Source organism: Salmo salar, chromosome 20 (genome assembly GCF_965601325.2).
Source record: "Salmo salar chromosome 20, fSalSal1, whole genome shotgun sequence".
NCBI classification, from domain to species: domain Eukaryota; kingdom Metazoa; phylum Chordata; class Actinopteri; order Salmoniformes; family Salmonidae; genus Salmo; species Salmo salar.
Window position 1 is genome coordinate 31,530,949 of NC_138310.1, and position 24,201 is coordinate 31,555,149.

General features: G+C 41.9%; 3 protein-coding genes, 1 long non-coding RNA gene and 1 other non-coding gene across 6 annotated transcripts; 3 read left to right on the forward strand and 2 right to left on the reverse strand.

The window, feature by feature from the left end:
- Nucleotides 1–1,924: 1,924 nt before the first annotated feature.
- On the forward strand, nucleotides 1,925–4,992 carry LOC106580449 (potassium voltage-gated channel subfamily V member 2). The gene is made up of 2 exons (XM_014161529.3): nucleotides 1,925–3,328; nucleotides 3,948–4,992. The coding sequence occupies exons 1-2, from the start codon at nucleotides 1,994–1,996 to the stop codon at nucleotides 4,206–4,208; spliced, it is 1,596 nt and encodes a 531-aa protein (XP_014017004.1). The 5' UTR covers nucleotides 1,925–1,993; the 3' UTR covers nucleotides 4,209–4,992.
- Nucleotides 4,993–5,833: 841 nt separating this feature from the next.
- LOC106580450 (uncharacterized) lies at nucleotides 5,834–7,182 on the forward strand. Its single transcript, XR_014381832.1, has 4 exons — nucleotides 5,834–6,164; nucleotides 6,421–6,553; nucleotides 6,717–6,771; nucleotides 7,100–7,182. It is a non-coding gene; the product is annotated as an uncharacterized LOC106580450 (long non-coding RNA).
- A 1,545-nt stretch (nucleotides 7,183–8,727) lies between these two features.
- On the forward strand, nucleotides 8,728–11,104 carry LOC106580452 (purpurin). Its single transcript, XM_014161534.3, has 6 exons — nucleotides 8,728–9,005; nucleotides 9,145–9,263; nucleotides 9,457–9,593; nucleotides 9,781–9,893; nucleotides 10,006–10,218; nucleotides 10,519–11,104. Exons 2-6 carry the CDS (start codon nucleotides 9,147–9,149, stop codon nucleotides 10,527–10,529), a joined length of 591 nt encoding a protein of 196 aa, XP_014017009.1. The 5' UTR covers nucleotides 8,728–9,005; nucleotides 9,145–9,146; the 3' UTR covers nucleotides 10,530–11,104.
- Nucleotides 10,380–23,069, reverse strand: idua (alpha-L-iduronidase). Of its 2 annotated transcripts, XM_014161532.3 has the most exons (14): nucleotides 22,671–23,066; nucleotides 21,966–22,106; nucleotides 21,747–21,829; nucleotides 16,191–16,298; nucleotides 15,993–16,088; nucleotides 15,621–15,823; nucleotides 15,248–15,427; nucleotides 14,858–15,074; nucleotides 14,174–14,383; nucleotides 12,187–12,308; nucleotides 11,852–11,977; nucleotides 11,628–11,704; nucleotides 11,455–11,555; nucleotides 10,380–11,362 (listed from the first exon to the last, which is right to left on the reverse strand). In XM_014161532.3, the coding sequence occupies exons 1-14, from the start codon at nucleotides 22,817–22,819 to the stop codon at nucleotides 11,262–11,264; spliced, it is 1,914 nt and encodes a 637-aa protein (XP_014017007.1). In that variant the 5' UTR covers nucleotides 22,820–23,066; the 3' UTR covers nucleotides 10,380–11,261. The 2 variants fall into 2 exon arrangements, with proteins under 2 accessions (XP_014017007.1, XP_014017008.1); XM_014161533.3 differs by lacking the exon at nucleotides 14,174–14,383 and having other exon boundaries at nucleotides 22,671–23,069.
- trnae-uuc (transfer RNA glutamic acid (anticodon UUC)) lies at nucleotides 14,692–14,767 on the reverse strand. The gene has a single exon. It is a non-coding gene; the product is annotated as a tRNA-Glu (tRNA).
- Nucleotides 23,070–24,201: the final 1,132 nt, after the last annotated feature.

The following is a 24,201-nucleotide window of genomic DNA, read 5'->3' on the forward strand; positions in this document are numbered from 1 at the left end:
GATGATAACCTGCAACCAGTTTAGCCCCCTGTTGTCCTGAGATGATAACAGTCTGTAATCTGATGCATTGCGAATGTTAAGCTCTTGAGCCGCTTAAAACCACTTGCGGTGTAAAATTCATACTCATCTGATAATGTGGACAGAACACCATACTAACATTAATAGCCTGGTCAGAAATTACCTCTATTTTGTAACACTTATTAGGCACTGTTTTTCAAAACTCCCAACTGAAATAAGTAAGTTGTTGTTGTCTTCATTGGGAATTGTATTCATTAACATTTATAAAATGTTGATTGACATTTCAAAGCCTCTTATTCAAGTACCTGTGAAGATGTATAATATTCATAATTTGAATTTACTGTACACTCTTCACTCTTCACTCTCACTCTTAAACACTCTTTACAATCCATTTGGAGGTCCTATTGAAATCCACGTAATCCTATGGTATGATACTGCTTGTGACTGAGTACTACACCCTAATAGGTCTTGATGTGTGTCTAATTACTGTAATGACCAGGTCTGTCTAGTCAACAACAAACACTATTTCTGCATGTTCTTCACTTAAATACAAAAACATTGTAGTGAAAATAAAATAAACAAATGCTTGCTCCTAGGGATGAGGTCAAATTTCAATTTAGATTGACCTGACCCTCAGTGCACTAGTTCATATAAACATGTTTTTTTTGTGAAACACTAACATAGTTCTCCAGAGCCTGGCAGCTCTATTCAAACATCAAGGCTATAACAAGTTCAGCTTAAGTCCTTAATTGCTTTAACCAATAGACTGGTATGGAAACAGAGGAGAAAAAAGGAAATACATTATATTGAAACTGGCCCAGTACAAGTGTTTGACTGGATCTGTGTGTAGACCTTTTAATCAGCAAGTCAATAATCTGATATCCTATAAGAGGATTCCTTTTCCAAGCCAAGTTATGTCAGACAATAAAATGGCTGTTGAGTTATTTTATAGAATTAATATCTTCTCTACGATCACTATCAGTCTTCTTGTCAGTGTTATTGTATATAATTGTTCTCCATGTGTAGTTGTAACGTAATTAATGTAATTTAATATCTTGTCAAAGTGAGCTTGTGGCCTTGATTTTAATAGGCTAAGAGAGACCACAGACACCTGTTGTCCACTCTGACAGGAAGCATGTTAACATCTTAAAGTCCTTATCCTGTTTAAACACCCACACAACCTCTTTGTTCTCCTGCAGCACAGGGGTCTCTGTGTCATTACAATCTGGCAATAAACAATTAACAATAACATTCAGACTATTTTCTGGAATTATGTGAAAACCAAAATGAATGTATTGTATCACAAGAGAATACAAAAATCCCCTTGTTGGAGAGTCATTAATTCAAATTCTTAATCTGTCCCCTAAACCTAAGGAAACTATCACCTAGACAATGGATTAGTCTACACCTAGATTATTGGAGCAGTGCTTGGCCAGCGTTCATGAACGCATGTGCTCAGCAGTATCAGTCGACAAGGATGCAGTTGAGGTAACAGCAGTCCCTACTCTGCCCAAAACAACACTATAGCAAACCTATTGATGAATTCATGAAGGGGAGAGTTCATGTATCAGTTTGTCTTCGTATACTCAGTTTGATGACACATACCGTATACAGACTTGTTTACAGACTCTAAGGAAGTGAGTTAATGAAGTGTGTTCACTGACAGACGTATTTGTATTTATTAGGGATCCCCATTAGCTGCTGCCAAGGCAGCAGCTACTCTCCCTGGGGTCCAAACACATTAAAGCACTTACATTACACACAGGGCCAGAGGAGCTCTGGAGGGGATAATGGTATGTAAATGTTCTGTAAGCACATGGATCCTCTGTCAGCATCATTGATGGGGCCGTGGCACACAATGCATCCTGCTAACATCCTCTGCATGCGCTTAATCAGAGGGGGGTATTAAAGTAGAACAGTAATGCTCCCAGATTTGAATCTGCCGTCTGCTGTATAGCCCACGGAAGGCAACGACATGGGAAGCACCGGGAGGATGCTCAACCTTTGGAACAGGAGGCAGAGCCTCTTCCCTAACTACAAAGTCACTGGGCCTAGTGCTGAACTTAGAAGACCCTCAGAAGACAGCACCCTTCCATTCACCAAGGACAGCTGTATAAAAGAGTGGAATTCCATGCAGGAACTGAGCAAGGACATTTATGACATCTACTCTGAGTATGAGGATGAGGAAGATGAGAAGCCTTTGGCTCTTCTTTCAAGGCTGGCTTCACCCACCAAGAATTACAATCTTAACATCAATGTTGGGGGGAAGTCCTATCAGATAGCTTACCGGTTGGCGGCCAGGTACCCCAAAACTAGGATAGGGCGGCTTGCCACCTATACAGACCACAACAAGAAACTGGACCTGTGTGACGATTACCAAGTCAAGAAAAATGAGTACTTCTTCGACAGGGACCCAGAGATTTTCAACAACATCTTCACCTTCTACAGAACTGGGGTGCTGTGGATAAAAGACGAGCTGTGTCCCAGAAACTTTCTGGAGGAGATCAACTACTGGGGCGTGAGGATCAAGAACACCCATCGCTGCTGCCGGATTTCCTTTGAGGAGCGACAGGACGAAATAAACGAGCAGCTGAACATCCAGAGAGAGCTGGAGGCCGAGGTGGAGATCGAGGAGAATGAGGAGCTGTTTCAGGACATGTTTATGGGCCATAACCGCAGAGTGATCTGGAACCTAATGGAAAAACCTTTCTCCTCTGTCCCTGCCAAGCTCATGGCCTTGGTCTCCAGCCTGTTTGTCCTGGTATCCCTGGTGGCCATGACACTCAACACAGTAGAGGATATGCAGTACAAGACTCCCTCTGGCCAATTGAGCGGGAAGACCTACTGTGAATTTGTGGAGTCTCTTTGCATTGCCTTTTTCACCATGGAGTATCTGCTCAGGCTGGTGTCCACACCTGACCTCCAGACCTTCGCCAGGAGCATGCTCAACACGGTGGACCTGATCGCTATTCTACCTCAGTACCTGCAGCTGGCTTTGGAGTGCTTTGAAAACAATGACTACGTGAAGCACGAACACGACATGAGGACAGTTGGGCAGGTGGGGAAGCTGGGCCAGGTGTTGCGGATCATGCGGCTGATGCGTATATTTCGTATCTTGAAGCTGGCGCGCCACTCCACCGGACTGAGGGCGTTTGGCTTCACACTCCGCCAGTGCTACCAGCAGGTGGGTTGCCTCTTCCTCTTCATCGCCATGGGAATCTTCGCCTTCTCTGCCATGGTCTACACTGTGGAGCATGACGTGCCCCAAACCAACTTCACAAGCATCCCCCATGCATGGTGGTGGGCTGCTGTAAGTATATTAGTTCACAATAGGCCATTAGGACTTTAAAAAAAGTCTATCTAACTTTCATTCTCTGTAGCTTTATATTCAGCTATGTTTCTGGTGATCTTCCAGCGATGATGCAGGGAGGCTCAGGTCTGGCTTCAGGTCTGTAGTGTGTCCGGTATATGGCTCGCTCTGTAGTCCCCTCATAATACTACCTACTGCACAATGGCTGTCAGTGGCCACTATCTGAATGATAAGCTTAAACACTGATCTAAGTACCAGTAACCTTTTCATATGAACTGCATGGCCTGACATTACTTAAATGGATGGTTTATATGGTTCCTGGATAGTGTCTTAATACTATAATGCTATTACAGGGTGGACTTTAGGTCAGCGCATCTCCATTAGAATATGTGTATCTGTCCATGTCCATGCCTGTCCACATGAAGCATGCCGTATGTGCTTAATTTTGATCAACACTCTGGACATAAAGTCAGGCCACTTTTAGGCCCTGTATATCTCTCTCTGAAAGGGTATGATAGGAATTTCTTAAGTTGTGACTGAAGTGGGACAGATAACACTTTTACATTTTCACTGTGAAAGGGGTTCAAGTTCCATAACTCTTGCAATTTCTGCCCTCCAGGTGAGCATCTCCACCGTGGGCTATGGAGACATGTATCCAGAGACCATCCTAGGGCGTCTCTTTGCTTTCTTCTGTATTTCCTTTGGAATCATACTGAACGGACTGCCCATCTCCATCCTCTTCAACAAGTTCTCAGACTACTACGCCAAACTGAAATCCCACGAGTACACCGCAAACATGAAGAACCGGGGGAAAATTAGGTTTGCCAAAAGGACAGCAATGAAGATCTCACTTTGTTGTGGAGTTGGACACACTACATGATGGTACAGCTAACTGTTTAGGACTTTGTAAGACACAATATCTGCCTGATCTTCCTTACATTGGCAACATATATAGTATCGGGTTGAATAAAGTAATGTTAACTTTGAAACTGCTGAAAACCCATGCACCCTCTTGTCTTACCCGTCAGATATGCTTCTCCAGGGGTGGAAATGGGAGGGAGTCTGGGGGAAGGGGGTTCTGGGCGTGAAAACATTTTGCAATGTAACATTTTGCATTTCACATTGAATTCATAGATTTTACATTGGAGGGTTCCAGGAGTGATTTTCTTTCTCCATTTCAACCCCTGCACTTCACACATATTACCTAATGAGAGTGCTTCTCCCCCAAAGGGTAGGCCTGTTAACAATACCATATAGACAGTGCATTGTCATAAAGAGCTTCACAGCTATGGAGCAACTTGCCCTGTCAGGTCAAGTTGATTCTATTGCTCCTTTTTTATATATTTTTATGCATTTAATGATTGAAACACTTTCTACTTTGCTTAATGTCCTTTATGTCACATGCTGCTTTTTTGTTTTAATTTGTGTTTTTTCAACATTTGAATAGCATGGAGCTTTAATGAGATTTGATTTTGCAATCCTTTCTTGTACGTATGTTCAATAAAGAGAAATAATGCTACATGATTTTTGTATGTGCCATTATATTACTGCTGCAAAGACAAACATGGTCACTCACTAATAAAGCAATTATGTGTACATTTTGCAATGCAATGTGATTTACAGGCTTTACAGGGAAAAAAACAAATAAAAAACAATGAAAACAAAAGCTGAAATATTTTCTACACAACAAAACAAAATCAAAAGAATGACACAAACTGAACAACTAAAAAGCATCCTAAGGAAAACCAAAACAACAAATATGTGCTTTAAGATCTCTTTTAAATATGTCCACAGTTTCAGCTCCCCTGCCCCAGGTTCTCTGGCAGGCTATTCCAGAGGCTGGGGGCATAATAACTAAAGGAAGAGAGGGGTTGTTGTAAATTGTTGTCATTCATGTGTCATGCCGAGCAAGATTGAGGCCAAATCCCAGATGGAAAAACAAAACAACATAGTTTACCTACTGATTGTGAGAGAGGGTATGTTTTGCATCATTAAAATAGGCTCGGCATGTATGGTTTGGAATGTATGAACACCTTACCATGATGAGAAGCTTTCTGTAGCAGCAAATACATTCACTACAGCAGGAGTAGATCCCATACTCTATTAATCTGTCTGATCCTGCCCAATTAGCCTGCTCCCTGTCTGAAGCAAAGACCCACAAAAGCTTGCAGCTGCTGGCATCTTGTGGTTAGTGTTGATAGAGCAGAAAGTGGTGGGCGAGTTTAATACGTCACACTTGATAATCTAGAACATTTAGCTAAATACTCGGTTATGAAATTGAGGATTATAAGGTTTGATAAAATAAAGATATTTTTTGTAATTTTATAAAACATATGAACCACAAGTGAACGTGAAGGGGTTTTCACTAGTTATCACAGCCACAAAGTGAAAATGTCCATATCGTAAAATTTCATGACAACAAACATGAGGTTTTTGGTCTTAATGTAAAGTTAGGATTAGGCATAAAGTTAGCAATGTGGTTGAAGTTAGGATTAGGTTAAAAAATTGATTTTAAAAAGAGACATTGTAGAAATAGGCGGGGTCTTTGCCTTTGTGGCTTTGATAACGCTATATGGAATCCTTGGGACGGTTTCATTACGGTATTTTCAATGGTTTAATCCGTGATTAAGGTTAGGTAAGGGTTATGGTTAGGGGGAGGGACATCCCAAGGATTCCAGATAGCGCTAACAAAATTAGACGCCGGCATTTTCCCACAATCCTTTTCATCTGTAAAGTGACCTCTGGTGTTGCTGTTGTGCAAAATTTCGGAGCAGGCTAACCTACACAAACCAGCAGCAAAATGGTCCCTCCAGTGGCAGTGTCACCGCTTATTAAGGTTTGTGGTAACACATTTGTGTAACATGCTGTTGAAAGTAGTTTGGTTTAAAAATAAATTGTTTCCTAATTTGCAGCACAATGCTGCATTGTTCAAGATCTCTGCCAATCTCAGACAGCTGGCTAACTAACAACCTAGCTAGTGGAATAATTAATAACGTTAGCTAGCTACTTTTTCAACACATAGCTATTACTTCCAAACCTGCAATAATTTGCGCATGTTATGCATCAGCTGACAGCTTTGACATTGCATGCAGATTGTTGTTGTGGGCTACCGAGTGGCGCAGCGGTCTATCCTGGTTCGATTCCAGGCTGTATCACAACTGGCCGTGATTGGGAGGCCCATAAGGCGGTGCACAATTGGCCCTTCGTCGTTGGGATTTGGCCGGGGTAGGCCGTCATTGTAAATAAGAATTTGTTCTTAACCGAATTGCCTAGTTAAATAAATGTAAAATAAAAAAGGCCGTGAATTAGCTAGCATTTGTCTAATGTTAGCATTAAATCATTGCCTGAGTGACACTGTCTGATATGCGTCATTTGTTTCTCATTACAGACAGCAAGGTACTCAGCGTTGATAGCTGGTATAGTATTTGGCAAGAGGAGATATGGTGAGTTGTGAACCTTGAATACAGGTTTTACATTGACTAACTCTGCAGACAGGCGGCATGCCATATGGACGCCTCAGGTTGTGGCATACTAACGTTAGAGTACAAATGTCCTATACTGTGGCCACAGACTAACGTTAGCTAAACTAGCAACCTTAACATTGAAGCCATGCAGACACTGACTTGTTGAAAACCTGCAATAACATAGGATTCTTCATAGTTCTTCACATAAATAGATTACCGGTACATCATATGGTGTTTGATTTTTTTTTCAGAAGTAATTCCATTTTAAGTTTTGATTTTAACACTCTCCCCTCTAAATTAATTTCAGATGAACTAAAGCCTATTGCTGCGGAGGAAAGAAGGGTTGAGGAAGAGGAGAAGAAGGTTCATGAAGAACAAGAGAAAATTGCCAAGGCGCTAGCTGAAGGTAAACGTCCATGTTTGTTTTTAAGAGATTACTGGCAAATTTGCTATCCTCATGTTTGTTCTTTTAAAGTAAACAAATGTGCATACTTAGATATATGTCCATCAATAGGTATTTTGCATGTTCTATAGGAATAGCCTGAATAATAACATATGGCAGTAAAACAGATGCTTCATGTAATTAAACACTTAATTGTTTCTGTATAGAAACTTGACATCTACTTTTTTCTGGTCTCTCACTACAGCCAGTGAAGAATCGATTTTGAAATGAGCTGGCACTGGGAGAAGTTACTTCGAAGCTCTTCACACTGCTCCTGTATTTTTCCACTCTTATTTTCCTGGATATACTTGGTCCAAAACTCTCCGTTATTTTACTGACGTGTGCACTCTAACCGATAAACCCTCACTTGGTCTGGAGACCAAATATAGTTTTTTGTAGTCATTTACATGGCATATAAAATAATGGCTTGCTATTTGGATTCAGAACTGTAATATCACAAATGCAGTATTGTAAGTAAAGTTAAATGTTTGTACCCTTGTTACACACCCTCATGACAATGTCATACATGCTACTTGATAAATAAATGGTAAATATTTATTCTGTCTTTGAATCTTCATTTCATCCTTTCTCCATTTTTCCTTGCACTTGCGTCAATAACTTTTTTTGTCACACTTGCTTTGTTTTTGAGTAATGGATATGCTATTATGGATATATATGAAGCGTCATTCATCAACCATCAACTCTAATATTTGTTCTTTCTAATCTTCTAGATATTAAAACTGAAGCTACAAAAATGATAAGATTATTACATGAAACAAGATCGTACTGTTCTGTGTCATGGCCATGCACGTAAATAGGAGGACTGTGGTCTGCTGTAATGACTGGAGTGGAGCAGACCCTTGACCTGGCACTGTGCTGTCATGGCCGAAAGCCAACGGTGCAAAGGCGCAGTAATTCAAGCTCATCCCCAGGCTAAATATAAGCAGCAACAATGACAGAAGTGGTTAATAATAGAAAAATACAAAAGCTTTATTTGTCAACTATGTATATTATCTATAGTGCACAGTATAAATTAGCAAGGGATGATCCAATGTATGGCCTTGCTCACTGAAATGACACTTATGCACTCATTTCACCTGGCGTCAACCCTCTTGTAATGCGCTTCAGCGGTCTCCTGTCCAAGGACATTATGTCTGGGATTACAGAACCAAACTGGTGCAACAGATCATGTTACTTAACCCAGGGGCAGGAACATAAAGTCCCACGTGGACTGTTCATTTCATAAAGCGTGTATCCTTACAATTGAATAATTGTTTACTCTTACAACTGCATGAACTTGACATCCAATCCCTCTTTATTTATAATTGTTCAATGAATATGTTTTATGAGTTCAAAGAAAGTGATACCAACTGATAAGAAATGCATGTAATTTATTTCCATTTAATTTCCATGTCACTAAAGAACTATCTAATACCTTGGTGTTGCCATGCCCATGTGTAAACAGTACTTTGGCTTGGCTAAGGTAAACTTAATTCCCTAGACGTGCTTTCTCTGTGTTTAGACTAGTATACACCCTTGCTCCAATTACATAAAGCCATTTCATTGTGTATGGGAGAGTGCAACAGTTTATGGGCAGGATTTTGTTAACTGGATTAGTAATAGATTAAGATTTAACCCTCCATTTAGGACCAAGATGTGAAAATAATCAGTGAGCTCGTCTATGCCTTGGGTATATAAGGATCCTTGACAGAAGAGAAACGCATACCTGCAACTTCATTGAAGCTTAACCTCTTGCTTTGTTCCTGAAAAGGTACGTTTTTGCGAATATTATAGGCTTTTTATAAGAATGTAGTTCCCAATTGAGAGGAACAGCTATTGTGCTCTATCAAAATATTGATTTGTTTTTATTACATATGAAGTTATACTTATAGAATATCTCTCTTCTCTAGAAATGGACTTCCATATGCTGGCCCTTGTAGTGGTGCTCCTGGCGGGTCTGGAGCAGAGTTGGGCTGCCTCCTGTGTGGTGGACAGCTTCAATGTCAAGGAGGACTTTGACCCCAAGAGAGTGAGTAAAACAAACAGCCCTCTATAGAAGACCAAGCTGTCCTGCAAGGCCCTACATCTATGTTTTTATGTGCTAGAGCCACAGTACACAGCTAGAAAAATAGTTGCAACACTCCTGCTCCAGTATGGAGGAAATAATAATTTCCTAGGCTACCTGCAAGGCTCTTCAACCAGTTTATCTGTGTGTGCTCCAGTACGCAGGGAAGTGGTACGCTCTGCAGAAGAAGGACCCTGAGGGACTGTTCCTCCAGGACAACATCTCAGCTGAGTACACCATCGGTGACGACGGCTCCATGGTCGCCGCCTCCAAGGGACGTGTCACACTTTTCGGGTAAGAGCTGCATGAAGGTTATTTCTGATGAAACATTAGTCTTAAAAATTGAACATGGCTTTCCGAATCTGTGTATAAGGGTCAAACTGAAAACCTTACATCTACTACATGTTTGTAACTTAAAGCCATTTTACATGAATACTGTATCTATGATAAGTTGATTGGAAATACTTTCACCTATTTACAGATTCTGGGTTGTGTGCGCTGACATGGCTGCCCAGTACACTGTGCCAGACTCTGCCAACCCTGGAAAGATGTTCATGAACTACCAGGGCCTGGCCAGCTATCTGTCCAGCGGAGGTACGTCTTCTGAATATATCGTTATATACAAATACACTTACAGGCACAGAGACGCAGCAATAACAACCAGTAAGCCGCGCTCGATACTCACAATACTCTCCTCTTCTCTCAGGTGACAACTACTGGGTGATTGACACCGACTATGACAACTATGCCATCACATATGCCTGCCGTACCCTGAAGGACGATGGAAGCTGTGAGGATGGCTACTCCCTGATATTCTCCCGTAACCCCCGTGGCCTGCCACCAGCCATCCAGAGGAGCATTCGCGCCAAGCAGGAAGAGATCTGCATGGCCGGACAATTTGAGCCCGTGCTGCAGTCTGGTAAGGGTTACATTTTTCCTATTTTATATATAAAGCCCTTACATCAACAATTGTTATGAAATGCTTTACAGTAATCCGGACTACACCATCAAAGAGGAAGGATCAGTCTGCATTACTGTAAATGCTGAGTGCCGCCTTTACAAACATTCACTGAGAGTTACTTAACTCATCTCCTACTCAACAAATATTTATTACCAGCATAAATGTGCTTTCTACAACTAAAGCAAATGTTTATTTTTGGGATGTCCAACAAATTTAGCATGCCAGTTGACCCACTTCTGATTTTTCTCTGCTCAACAGGAGCTTGCTGAATGTCTACTAAGAAGGAACATGTTGTGCTGTCAAGGGATCCCTACAACGTGTTGGCTTGGACAGAGATATTTACTGATGACTGAAGAGGGAAATGGCATAAGAGATTTTTTTTTATATAAAAATGTTAAAATGTTATGCCCCTCATGTACAGTACCAGTCAAAAGTTTGGACACCTACTTTATTTTCTACATTGTAGAATAATAGTGAAGACATCAAAACTATTGCCTTCACTATTATTCTACAATGTAAAAATTGAGTAGGTGTCCAAACATTTGACTGGTACTGTATATAAAAATAATTGTACATTTGAGCATGATGCCTGCACCAATCCAATGGAGGTAGATGCTACATCACAGAAATACCTATATGAATATTAACACCACTGCGTTTTCGCTCATTCACTGTACATCAGTTTGTGATGGCAACAATACAGTTTAAAGAAACTTAGTTGGCTTGGTGAGTACATTGTCCAGGGGAAAAACATGAGCATTCTAATGTTATCACTGTCTCATGAGCATTAAAAAAAGATTCAAAATGGTATAAAAAAAATACATCAAATAAATAATTTTACTTATTGATTGTGAAATGACAAAATATTTGTATTGAAAAATTATTCCATGTCAACAATACATTGGAGCAGCAATAATGCTGATTATATTTTCTGAAAGTAAAAATGTAACAACAAAAAATATGCTTTTGTACAATGTCATGGTACCATGTAGGAAACACTTTTAGTTTTCCTCTGAATATTTCTCAGTCAGTGAATATTCTCCAGTTCTTCCCCAGTAGTCCACAGCTCGTACTCTATAGCTACCACTAACCTCCAGGTTTTCTGTAATCAAATGAGAATCCACAATGCTTAATACAGGCCAACTATTGCATAAGATCACAAAAGAAAGTTTGAACTTTCTAAACCATTCTTACCTGGTGAAAATACATAGGACGTGAAAATGGTATCCCGGGTGTTTACCCTCTTGAATTCTTCCTGGTCTTTGGAGAACTCCACCTCAAACGTCTTAATGCACCTACAAATAAAATACAACATGTCAACTCACCACTAAGTAGAAGAGCCCCCCCCCCCCCAAAAAAGTACTTACTTGGAATTTACACAATGATCTTTCCACACAATCATAACTTGGCTTTTTGTGATGCTGATGAATCGCAATCCATTCACCTTACAGGAGATCAATAAAATACAGTTAGGGTATTGATGATTTAACAGGACAGTTTGAAAATAACATCCTGAGAAATAATAGACAAATTAATCACCAAGGTGTGGATAATACTGTCATCAAAGCCCATGTCAGCTGGTGGCACTGACCTGGTCTGGCGTGGCCTTGGGCTGGGCACACACATGTATGAGGAGGACAGAGGGCACATAGAGCTTGGCCCGCATGGTCAGGATGCCTTCAGCAGGGAAGGGCAGAGGTCCATCCATCTGAGGATCCTGGGGGTAAATCAACACAAACCATTCAGCTCAGCTACAATGGCTGTAGTTCATTCCATAAAAAAAGACCATGTTCATACATTGCTGTCACTTAAAACAAAGAGGAATATATGATGTGATTGACTGAAATACAAGCTTACTTATTGAGAGTGAGACTAGTTATTTGAGAGAAATGTTATTTTCATGGAAGAGGGTGTTTTTATTTGTACCTCAATGTTCCTCAGCTGTCTGAACTGCTCTGCTGTGGGGTAGTCTGGGCTGCCCATGCTCTGCCACAGCTGGGATGGGTTGGTCACATTGTTGTCCAGGTAATATGTCACATACACAAGTCCTGAAGTCAAAATCGCAATTCATGAAACTGCTGAAGTCACTCTTTTGCTCATCTACTAACACAGTTCAAATCCAATACTTACAGAACTGAGTATGTCAACATACTGTAAAATGAGTAATACATTTTAATCCAACTGCAATGTTGTTTGCAACATCAAAGAAGCATTTAAAGTTGAGTACATACAGTGCATTCGGAAAGTATTCAAACTCCTTGACTTCATCCACATTTTGTTACTTACATTTATTCTAAAATGTATTAAATAGTTTTTGTATCAATATACACACACACACACAAAATACCCCATAATGATAAAACAAAGGTTTTAAAAAGGCTCTTCCCTGTAGCTCAGTTGGTAGAGCATGGTGTGTGCAACGCCAGGGTTGTGGGTTCGATTCCCACGGGGGGCCAGTACAAAAAAAGAAATGCATGAAATGAAATGTATGCATTCACTACTGTCGCTCTGGATAAGAGCGTCTGCTAAATGACTAAAATGTAAAACGTTTTTAGAAATGTTTGCTCATTTATTACAATTAAACTGAAACACCACATTTACATAAGTATTCAGACCCTTTACTCCAGTACCTTTGGCAGCGATTACATTATTGAGACTTCTTGGGTATGACGCTACAAGCTTGGCACACCTGTATTTTGGGAGTTTCTCGATCGGGTTAAAGTCCGGGCTCTGGCTAGGCCACTCAAGGACATTCAGAGAGTTGTCCCGAAGCCACTCCTGCGTTGTCTTGGCTGTGTGCTTAGGGTCGTTGTCCTGTTGGAAGGTAAACCTTTGCCCCCAGTCTGAGGTCCTGAGCGCTCTGGAGCAGATTTTCATCAAGGATCACTCTGTACTTTGTTCCGTTCATCTTTGCCTCGATCCTGACTAGTCTCCCAGTCCCTGCCGCTGAAAATGGTCCCTACAGCATGATGCTGCCACCGCCATGCTTCACCATAGGGATGGTGCCAGGTTTCCTCCAGACATGGCGCTTGGAATTTAGGCCAAAGAGTTCAATCTTGGTTTCATCAGACCAGAGAATCATGTTTCTCATGGTCTGAGAGTCTTTAGGTGCCTTTTGGAAAACTCCAAGGGGGCTGTCATGTGCCTTTTAGTGAGGAGTGGCTTCCGTCTGGCCACTCTACCATAAAGCCTGATTTGTGTAGCACTCCACCAATGGTTGTCCTTCTGGAAGGTTCTCCCATCTCCACAGAGGAGCTCTGTCAAAGTGACCATTGGATTCTTGTTCACCTCCCTGACCAAGGCCTTTCTTCTCCGATTGCTCAGTTTGACCGGGCGGCCAGCTCTAGGAAGAGTCTTGGTGGTTCCAAACTTCTTCCGTTTAAGAATGATGGAGGCCACTGTTCTTGGGGACCTTCCATGCTGCAGACATTTTTTGGTACACCTCCCCAGATCTGTGCCGACACAATCCTTTCTCGGAGCTCTACGGACAATTCCTTTGACCTCATGGCTTTGTTTTGTGGAACCTTATATAGACAGGTGTGTGCCTTTCCAAATCATGTTCAATAAATTGAATTTACCATAAGTGGACTCCAAGTTGTAGAAATATCAAGGATGATCAATGGAAACAGGATGCACCTAAGCTCAATTTCGAGTCTCATAGAAAAGTGTCTGATTTACATAAATATTAAGGTATGTTTATTTTTTTTATACATTTGCAAAGACTTCTAAAAATCTGTTTTCGCTTTGTCATTATGGGGTATTGTGTGTAGATTTAAGGATTTTTTTTATTTAATCAATTTTAGAATAAGGCTGTAACGTAACAATGTGGAAAAAGGGAAGAGGTCTGAATTCTTTCTGAATGCACTATGAAGTAAAACTTAGTCCTGATTCAGAGACATTCGTCAACACCCACCTTTCTGTCCTGTGAATCCTTTGAGAGAGACCCAAATGAGGTCAGTGGTGGTAGATGTGCTGTTGTCATCGCTGTTGTAGATCAGCACAGTGGCCTGCCAGCTGTCAGAGGTCCAGGACATGAGGGGGTCATGGGTGCTGGCAAGGACCCCCACAGTGCGGTTGTTGGTCCCCCCAACCTCCACAACCTCAGACAGTACCTGAGTCTCTCCTTTTTGCAAAACAACAATTTAAAAAAACTAAACATTTCATAAAGTTATAACATCTGGGTAGACAGATTAAGTCCCACCTAAATTTGGTGAAAAAAAAAAAAAACAGTTCTATACACTTATGTTATTGACTGTATGTTTGTTTATGTGTAACTCTATTTTGTTTTTGTCGCACGGCTTTGCTCTATCTTGGCCAGGTCGCAGTTGTAAATGAAAACTTGTTCTCATTTACATTACATTTTAGTCATTTAGCAGACGCTCTTATCCAGAGCGACTTACAGTAGTGAATGCATACATTATTCCCCCGTACTGGTCCCCCGTGGGAATCGAACCCACAACCCTGGCGTTGAAAACACCATGCTCTACCAACTGAGCCACACGGGACCGTTCTCAACTGGCCTACCTGGTTAAATAAGGGTGAAGTAAATAAATAGAGCGAGCAGCCCCATGATGGTCAGTACAGGAGAAAGCCTCACCTAGCAGAGCAAGCAGCCCCATGACGGTCAGTACAGGCTTCCTGAGCAGCTGGACGTGGGGGGGCTCGGTGTTGTTGACTTGGAAGCGTGCCGTCAGGGTGCGCTGGGTGAACGGATGAGGGTGGTAGCTGAGGAAGGCATTGTCATTGCTTAGCAGGGTGTAGTTGATGGTGTTGTTCTGGTCAGACAACAGCAGGTCCTGGTGTTGGGAGATCACCTGGTGGAAAGCAGGGTTCGGGTCAATTCCATTTCAATACAGTCAATTCAATAAGCACAGTATACTGAAATTCCAATTTCAATGAGGAAAGTTTGGAATTGACCCCAAACCTGGTGGACATAGGAGACAGCAATCAGGACAGACAACAGATAAGTCAGTTAACTATTTCATACCTTGACCACCATGGCTGCATATGTCACATCAGCCCTCCACGCCAGAGGTTTCGACCAGCCCACCAATGGATCGGCCTCATCATTGTAAACCGGCAGAGTTCGGAAGAGAGGGAAATGCTCCTGGATCTCTCTCACTGTCTGGATCTCCTGTTCCATGATGGGTAATGAATAGCCTCCACCCTGAAAGAAAGCAAAACCTCAACTTGAACTGAGTCTCACAAGCCCAAGCTAGTTTTCATCCTGAAACTGTGAGTGCTGCAATTGTCAGGATTAGGCACTATTCTCTTGTTAGGAGACCAGAGTCAGACAGAATAATGGTTAAAACATAGTAACGAAGGTGTGCAGTTTACACACACCACAGTCCCAGGCCCACCTTTTTGTGCAGGGCGATGTAGTCCAGCCGCACCCCTGTCTCCCCAGTGAAGAAGTTGGTGCCATTGTAGCAGTGCTGCAGCATGGCCCAGCAGTAGGGGGAGTGTGGTGGGGTGTGGCAGGAGTCTCCTGGACCGCCGAAGCGCAGGGCCCTACTGGCAGCCCGCAGACCCTCAGAACAGGCATCATAGTAGTTCAGGAACCCTGGAGGTGGAAGCAGACCAATAGCCTCTAGTGGGTGCTGAGATACAGACTCCATACAAATTATTATTCATCAGATGAGATTATATTATGCTTTCTTTCATTCCTGACAGAAAGTATGATGGTACAGTACTGATGCCACCTGTCGGAATATTTTTATTTATTTTTATACCTTGGATAGACACAGTGACGTTGTCAAAGTCATGATTGTTTGGTTCATTCCATGTTTCAAAGTTCCACAGAGATACACTTCCCAAGCCATACTTCTCTGTAATTCAGGATGAATAGTGTTATTGAGTATACCATTTATATGATCCATAAGATTACATATGTTACTGTGTGTTCCCCTATCACTGAACAGTATACCCACCAATATACCTCTTTGCAATGAGATGCACCAGGTTTCTCCACTCCACCACCTGCATTTTGTCTTCAAAGTTGGTGAAGTAGTTGTTCACACTGCCCATCAATTCAAAACCTGCAACAAACAAGTAGAAAAAAAACTCATTCTGAACCATAGTCAAAGAGAAAAATACTACTGAGAAAGCATATACTGAACAAAAATATAAATGCAACATGTAAAGTTTTGGTTCCATGAGCTGAAATAAAAGATCCCAGACATTTTCCATACACACAAAAAGGTTTTTTCTCAACTGTTGTGCACAAATTTGTTTACATGTTAGTGAGCATTTCTCTTTTGCCAAGATAATCCATCCCCCTGACTGGTACGGCATATCAAGAAACTGATTAAAAAGCATGGTCATTACACAGGTGTATCTTGTGCTGGGGACAATAAAAGGCCACTCTAAAATGTGCAGTTTTGTCACACAACACAAGGCCACAGATGTCTCAAGTTGAGGGAGCATGCAACTGGCACGCCCACCAGATCTGCTGCCAGAGAATTGAATGTTAATTTCTCTACCATATGCCGCCTCTAACGTCATTTTAGAGAATTTGGCAGTACGTCCAACCAGCCTCACAACTGCAGACCACTTGTAACCACGCCAGCCCAGGACTTCCACATTCAGTTTCTTCACCTGCGGGATCATCTGAGACCATCACCCGGACAACTGAAGAATTTCTGCACAAGCTGTCAGGGAAGCTCATCTGCGTGCTCTTTGTCCTCACCAGAGTGTTGACATGACTGCAATTCGGCGTCGTATACAACTTCAGTGGGCAAATGCTCACCTTCGATGGCTGCTGGCACGCTGGAGAAGTGTGCTCTTCACAGATGAATCCCGGTTTCAACTGTACCGGGCAGATGGCAGACAGCGTGTATGGCGTTGTGTGGGCGGGCAGTTAGCAGATGTCAATGTTGTGAACAGAGTGCCCCGTGGTGGTGGGGTTATGGTATGGGCTGTCATAAGCTACAGACAACAAACACAATTGCATTTTATCAATGTCTATTTGAATGGACAGAGATACCGTGACGAGATCCTGAGGCCCATTGTCGTGCCATTCATCTGCTGCCATCACCTCATGTTTCAGCATGATAATGCATAATCCCATGTCACAAGGATCTGTACACAATTCCTGGAATATGAAAATGTCCCAGTTCTTCCGTGGCCTGCATACTCACAAGACATGTAAGCCATTGAGCAGGTTTGGGATGCTCTGGATCGACATGTACGACAGCGTGTTCCAGTTCCCGCTAATATCTAGCAACTTCGCAGAGCCGTTGAAGAGGAATAGGGAAACATTTCACAGGCCACAATCAACAGCCTGATCAACTCTGTGAAGGACATGTGTCGCTCTGGATGAGGCAAATTGTGGTACTGACTGGTTTTCTGATACCTTTAAAAAAATAAAAAATAATTGGGGTGTGTATCTGAAACCAACATATGCATATCTGTATTCCCAGTCATGTGAAATCAATTTCCTTACATGAACTGTAACTCTAAAATCTTTGAAATTGTTGCATTTATACTTTTGCTCAGTGTATACACACACACACACATACATATATACATATATATATATATATATATATATATATATATATATATATATATATATACATACATACATACATACATACACACACATATATATATATATATATATATACACACACTGCTCAAAAAAAAAAGGGAACACTAAAATAACACATCCTAGATCTGAATGAATGAAATAATCTTATTAAATACTTTTTTCTTTACATAGTTGAATGTGCTGACAACAAAAATCACACAAAAATAATCAATGGAAATCCAATTTATCAACCCATGGAGGTCTGGATTTGGAGTCACACTCAAAATTAAAGTGGAAAACCACACTACAGGCTGATCCAACTTTGATGTAATGTCCTTAAAACAAGTCAAAATGAGGCTCAGTAGTGTGTGTGGCCTCCACGTGCCTGTATGTTCTCCCTACAATGCCTGGGCATGCTCCTGATGAGGTGGCGGATGGTCTCCTGAGCGATCTCCTCCCAGACCTGGACTAAAGCATCCGCCAACTCCTGGACAGTCTGTGGTGCAACGTGGCGTTGGTAGATGGAGCGAGACATGATGTCCCAGATGTGCTCAATTGGATTCAGGTCTGGGGAACGGGCGGGCCAGTCCATAGCATCAATGCCTTCCTCTTGCAGGAACTGCTGACACACTCCAGCCACATAAGGTCTAGCATTGTCTTGCATTAGGAGGAACCCAGGGCCAACCGCACCAGCACATGGTCTCACAAGGGGTCTGAGGATCTCATCTCGGTACCTAATGGCAGTCAGGCTACCTCTGGCGAGCACATGGAGGGCTGTGCGGCCCCCCAAAGAAATGCCACCCCACACCATGACTGACCCACCGCCAAACCGGTCATGCTGGAGGATGTTGCAGGCAGCAGAACGTTCTCCACGGCGTCTCCAGACTCTGTCACGTCTGTCACGTGCTCAGTGTGAACCTGCTTTCATCTGTGAAGAGCACAGGGCGCCATTGGCAAATTTGCCAATCTTGGTGTTCTCTGGCAAATGCCAAACGTCCTGCACGGTGTTGGGCTGTAAGCACAACCCCCACCTGTGGACGTCGGGCCCTCATACCACCCTCATGGAGTCTGCTCAAATGGTCAGAAACAGACACATGCACATTTGTGGCCTGCTGGAGGTCATTTTGCAGGGCTCTGGCAGTGCTTCTACTGCTCCTCCTTGCACAAAGGCGGAGGTAGCGGTCCTGCTGCTGGGTTGTTGCCCTCCTACGGCCTCCTCCACGTCTCCTGATGCACTGGCCTGTCTCCTGGTAGCGCCTCCATGCTCTGGACACTACGCTGACAGACACAGCAAACCTTCTTGCCACAGCTCGCATTGATGTGCCATCCTGGATGAGCTGCACTACCTGAGCCACTTGTGTGGGTTGTAGACTCCGTCTCATGCTACCACTAGAGTGAAAGCACCGCCAGCATTCAAAGTGACCAAAACATCAGCCAGGAAGCATAGGAACTGAGAGGTGGTCTGTGGTCCCCACCTGCAGAACCACTCCTTTATTGGGGGTGTCTTGCAAATTGCCTATAATTTCCACCTGTTGTCTATTCCATTTGCACAACAGCATGTGAAATGAATTGTCAATCAGTGTTGCTTCCTAAGTGGACAGTTTGATTTCACAGAAGTGTGATTGACTTGGAGTTACATTGTGTTGTTTAAGTGTTCCCTTTATTTTTTTGAGCAGTAAAATATATATATATATATATATATATATATATATATATATATATATATATATATACATCATACATATACATATATATACACATATACACATATAGGGGCCTACAGCAGGTCAGCCACCAGGGGGAGACTCATCGAGGCCTGGTGACAGGCAGAGTATACATCACGAGGCGATGGCTCCATCTGCCGGACGTGCCAGGTCTTGACGAGCTCTCCGCCCAGGGCTGATTGGGGAGTTTGTGAGTAATCAAGGGCTGATTGCTCACCAGCTGTACAAGCCCCATAAAGAGGAGGGGGACTGGGGGAAGTAAGGTGACTTCCGTATAGTTGAAGACAGTATCCCGGAGAGGGTCTCATAGGGGAGAACTATCCTTTCCCTATTGATTTATTATTTAATAAACACCCTTGAAACCGAGCTAATCATACTCTGTCCGTGTCTGATCTGTGTAAATGTCTTGACCCAACCCCCTGGTCTGCCACAAGATATATATATACAGTTGAAGTCAGAAGTTTACATACACTTAAGTTGGAGTCATTAAAACACGTTTTTCAACCACTCCACAATTTTTTTGTTAACAAACTATAGTTTTGGCAAGTCGGTTAGGACATCTACTTTGTGCATAACACAAGTCATTTTTCCAACAATTGTTTACAGACAGATTTTTTCACTTATTCATTGTATCACAATTCCAGTGGGTCAGAAGTTAACATACACTAAATTAAATGTGCCTTTAAACAGCTTGGAAAATTACGTCATGGCTTTAGAAGCTTCTGATAGGCTAATTGACATCATTTGAGTCAATTGGAGGTGTACCTGTGGATGTATTTCAAGGCCTACCTTCAAACTCAGTGCCTCTTTGCTTGACATTATGGGAAAATAAAAAGAAGTCAGCCAAGACCTCAGAAAAAAAATTATAGACCTCCACAAGTCTAGTTCATTCTTGGGAGCAATTTCCAAACGCCTGCAGGTACCACATTAATCTGTACAAACAATAGTACGCAAGTATAAACACCATGGGACTATGCAGCCGTCATACCGGTCAGGAAGACGACACGCTCTGTCTCCTAGAGATGAACGTACTTTGGTGCAAAAAGTGCAAATCAATCCCAGAACAGCAGCAAAGGACCTTGTGAAGATGCTGGAGGAAACAGGTACAAAAGTATCTATATCCACGGTAAAACGAGTCCTATATCGTCATAACCTGAAAGGCCACTCAGCAAGGAAGAGCCACTGCTCCAAAACTGCCATAAAAAAGGTAGACTACGGTTTGCAACTGCACATGGGGACAAAGATGGTACTTTTTGGAGAAATGTCCTCTGGTCTGATGAAACAAAAATAGAACTGTTTGGCCATAATGACCATCGTTATGTTTGGAGGAAAAAGGGGGATGCTTGCAAGCCGAAGAACACCATCCCAACTGTGAAGCACGGGGGTGGCAGCATCATGTTGTGGGGGTCCTTTGCTGCAGGAGGGACTGGTGCACTTCACTAAATAGATGGCATCATGAGGTAGGAAAATCATGTGGATTTATTGAAGCAACATCTCAAGACAACAGTCTTGAAGTTAAGCTTGGTCGCAAATGGGTCTTCCAAATGGACAATGACCCCAAACATACTTAGTTGTGGCAAATTGGCTTAAAGACAACAAAGTCAAGGTATTGGTGTGGCCATCACAAAGCCCTGACCTCAATCCCATAGAAAATCTGTGGGCAGAACTCAAAAAGCGTATGCGAGCAAGGAGGCCTACAAACCTGACTCAGTTACACCAGCTCTGTCAATTGTTGGAAAAATGACTTGTGTTATGCACAAAGTAGATGTCCTAAACGACTTGCCAAAACTATAGTTTGTTAACCAAAAAATTGTGGAGTGGTTGAAAAACGTGTTTTAATGACTCCAACTTATTGTGGGAAGCTTGTGGAAGGCTACCCGAAACGTTGGACCCAAGTTAAACAATTTAAAGGCAATGCTACCAAATACTAATTGAGTGTATGTAAACTTCTGACCCACTGGGAATGTGATGAAAGAAATAAAAGCTTAAATAAATCATTCTCTCTACTATTATTCTGACATTTCACACTCTTAAAATAAAGTGGTGATCTTAACTGACCTAAGACGGAGAACTTTTACCTGGATTAAATGTCAGGAATTGTGTAAAACTGAGTTTAAATGTAGTTGGCTAAGGTGTATGCAAACTTTGACTTCAACTGTTTCTATATATATATATATATATATATATATATAAAAACATTTCACCAGATCAGGTGGGTTAAAGTACTGTACCTGGGAGTAGTCCATTTATCCACAAGAGGTCAATCAGCTGGTCCAGTTGGCTAAAGTTGTACTGGAGTTCTCCTTTGTCAATGCTACAAAACAATACTCTGAATTAGATTAACGCGACATATCACAATGGGATATACAACCTACAAAGGTCACTTCACATTTACATATTTGATTTACTAACCCAGCACAAGGCCCTAAAGCAGGCACCCCCATACTCACTGTGCTGTGATCAGCTCCAGCATCCAGTGGATCCGAACCTGCTGAATCCCCCTGTGGGGGACAGAGCCCACGTAGGCCAGGTTCAGCTCCTGGTCCCTGCTCAGGTCATACTGGTTGGAATGGGTGTGTGGAAGAGGGGGGCTGGAGAGGGGTAGAAAGCATGTGTTTACAATGAACTGAGTAGTCGGGCAAATTGAGCCTCCTCTGTGGTTGCCTCATTGGGAATCCCTGTGTTTACCAAAGTCAATCAGATTTTAAAAAACATAAAAATACACCTTATGGAACAGCGGGCACTGTGAAGAGACACACATACACACGATAAAAACATGCACTCTACACACAGATTTGGTATTGTAGATATGCGATTGTAGAGTAGTGGCCTGAGGGAACACAGGTAATGTGTTGTGAAAAGTGTTATAGTAATATTTTAAATTGTTTAACTGCCTTAATGTTGTTGGACCCCAGGAAGAGTAGCTGCTAATGGGGATCCTAAATAAATACGAATACAAAATAGCCTATGACAAATAGTTTTTTTGCATGTGGTCCTGCCCTTATTTTAATAAGGTAGTTTTAGTTGAATATTTTGTTTTAACACTGTTGCAAAGTGGTCATTGACTAACAGAAAGTAGCCATGAAAGGTAGCATAGCCACAAAATGACTCTATGACATGACTCTAAACGAAATCAAAAAGGTGCATCAGCCTACCAGAAACCAGTGCTCCTCCAGAAATGTTTCAGATGTCCTGATGGCTTTCCGACATCCACTGTGATCTCATATGAAGAGCCTACAGCATTAGGTATTGTCATCAACAATGCAAAGACAAACAAGTTTACAGGATGCTTCAAACTGAACATGTTAGCAAGACAGCTAGCTCAAGCTGCTAACAAAAACGTAGATAAACATTGTCGCACAAGTAATGGCTGCAAATGTTATGACATGTTTAGCAGCTAGGCATCATCCTTGAAATAAAGGAGCATTTTAAATGATATATCTCAGTACTTTAACGATAGCTAGCTAAGTACAGTAGTTTGTTGTCATATATCAACGTTGCAGTTCCGCTCGCGCAGCTGATTGTGCCGACGTAAAACACCAGCGACTTTTACTCTTGCCTACTCCATTTCTTCGTAGCATAAAAAAAATTTAACACATGAAACACTTTCCCAGCTTCATCTGGTACAAATTCTGTACAGAGGTTGACATAAATCTTAATTTAGAGGATGGTGACATAAAACAATTGGGTAGTACCTGTTAAAACCAAGATACCAATGTGGGGAATGGTTTTGCATGTGGTAAATTCCATCTTCATGAGACAAATTTATTTGTGGAGTTACAAATCTAAAGTCAATTAGAAATATAACAAGTCAACACAAGAACTCTGATAACACCCGTGTAGATGTGGTACAGTTTTAGTCAGAAGTTTACATACACCTTAGCCAAATACATTTAAACTCAGTTTCACAATTCCTGACATTTAATCCAAGTAACAAGTCCCTGTTTTAGGTCAGTTAGGATCACCACTTTATTTTAAGAACGTGAAATGTCAGAATAATAGTAGAGAGAATGATTTATTTCAGCTTTTATTTCTTTCATCACATTCCCAGTGGGTCAGAAGTTTACATACACTCAATTAGTATTTGGTAGCATTGCCTTTAAATTGTTTAACTTGGGTCAAACGTCTCAGGTAGCCTTCCACAAGCTTCCCACAATAAATTGGGTGAATTTTGTCCCATTCCTCCTGACAGAGCTGGTGTAACTGAGTCAGGTTTGTAGGCCTCCTTGCACGCACGCGCTTTTTCAGTTCTGGCCACACATTTTCTATAGGATTGAGGTCAGGGCTTTGTGATGGCCACTCCAATACCTTGACTTTGTTGTCCTTAAGCCATTTTGCCACAACTTTGGAAGTATGCTTGGGGTCATTGTCCATTTGGAAGACCCATTTGTGACCAAGTTTTAACTTCCTGACTGTTGTCTTGAGATGTTGCTTCAATATATCCACATCATTTTCCATCCTCATGACGCCATCTATTTTGTGTAGTGCACCAGTCCCTCCTGCAGCAAAGCACCCCCACAACATGATGCTGCCACCCCCGTGCTTCACGGTTGGGATGGTGTTCTTCGGCTTGCAAGCCTCCCCCTTTTTCCTCCAAACATAACAATGGTCATTATGGCCAAACCGTTCAAATCAAATCAAATTTATTTTTATATAGCCCTTCGTACATCAGCTGATATTCTCAAA

Bases quoted from the DNA above. Each gene is read 5' to 3' on its own strand.
- LOC106580449 (XM_014161529.3), top strand. From the start codon at position 1,994: ATGGGAAGCACCGGGAGGATGCTCAACCTTTGGAACAGGAGGCAGAGC. The intron at 3,329-3,947 runs GTAAGTATATTA...TCTGCCCTCCAG, and splicing joins ATGCATGGTGGTGGGCTGCT to GTGAGCATCTCCACCGTGGG.
- LOC106580452 (XM_014161534.3), top strand. From the start codon at position 9,147: ATGGACTTCCATATGCTGGCCCTTGTAGTGGTGCTCCTGGCGGGTCTG. The intron at 9,594-9,780 runs GTAAGAGCTGCA...ACCTATTTACAG, and splicing joins GGACGTGTCACACTTTTCGG to ATTCTGGGTTGTGTGCGCTG. The intron at 9,894-10,005 runs GTACGTCTTCTG...CTCTTCTCTCAG, and splicing joins CAGCTATCTGTCCAGCGGAG to GTGACAACTACTGGGTGATT.
- idua (XM_014161532.3), bottom strand. From the start codon at position 22,819: ATGTTCAGTTTGAAGCATCCTGTAAACTTGTTTGTCTTTGCATTGTTG. The intron at 16,299-21,746 runs GTACAGTACTTT...TGTTTGTTGCAG, and splicing joins GATAAATGGACTACTCCCAG to GTTTTGAATTGATGGGCAGT. The intron at 16,089-16,190 runs GTGGGTATACTG...CCTGAATTACAG, and splicing joins CATTGCAAAGAGGTATATTG to AGAAGTATGGCTTGGGAAGT.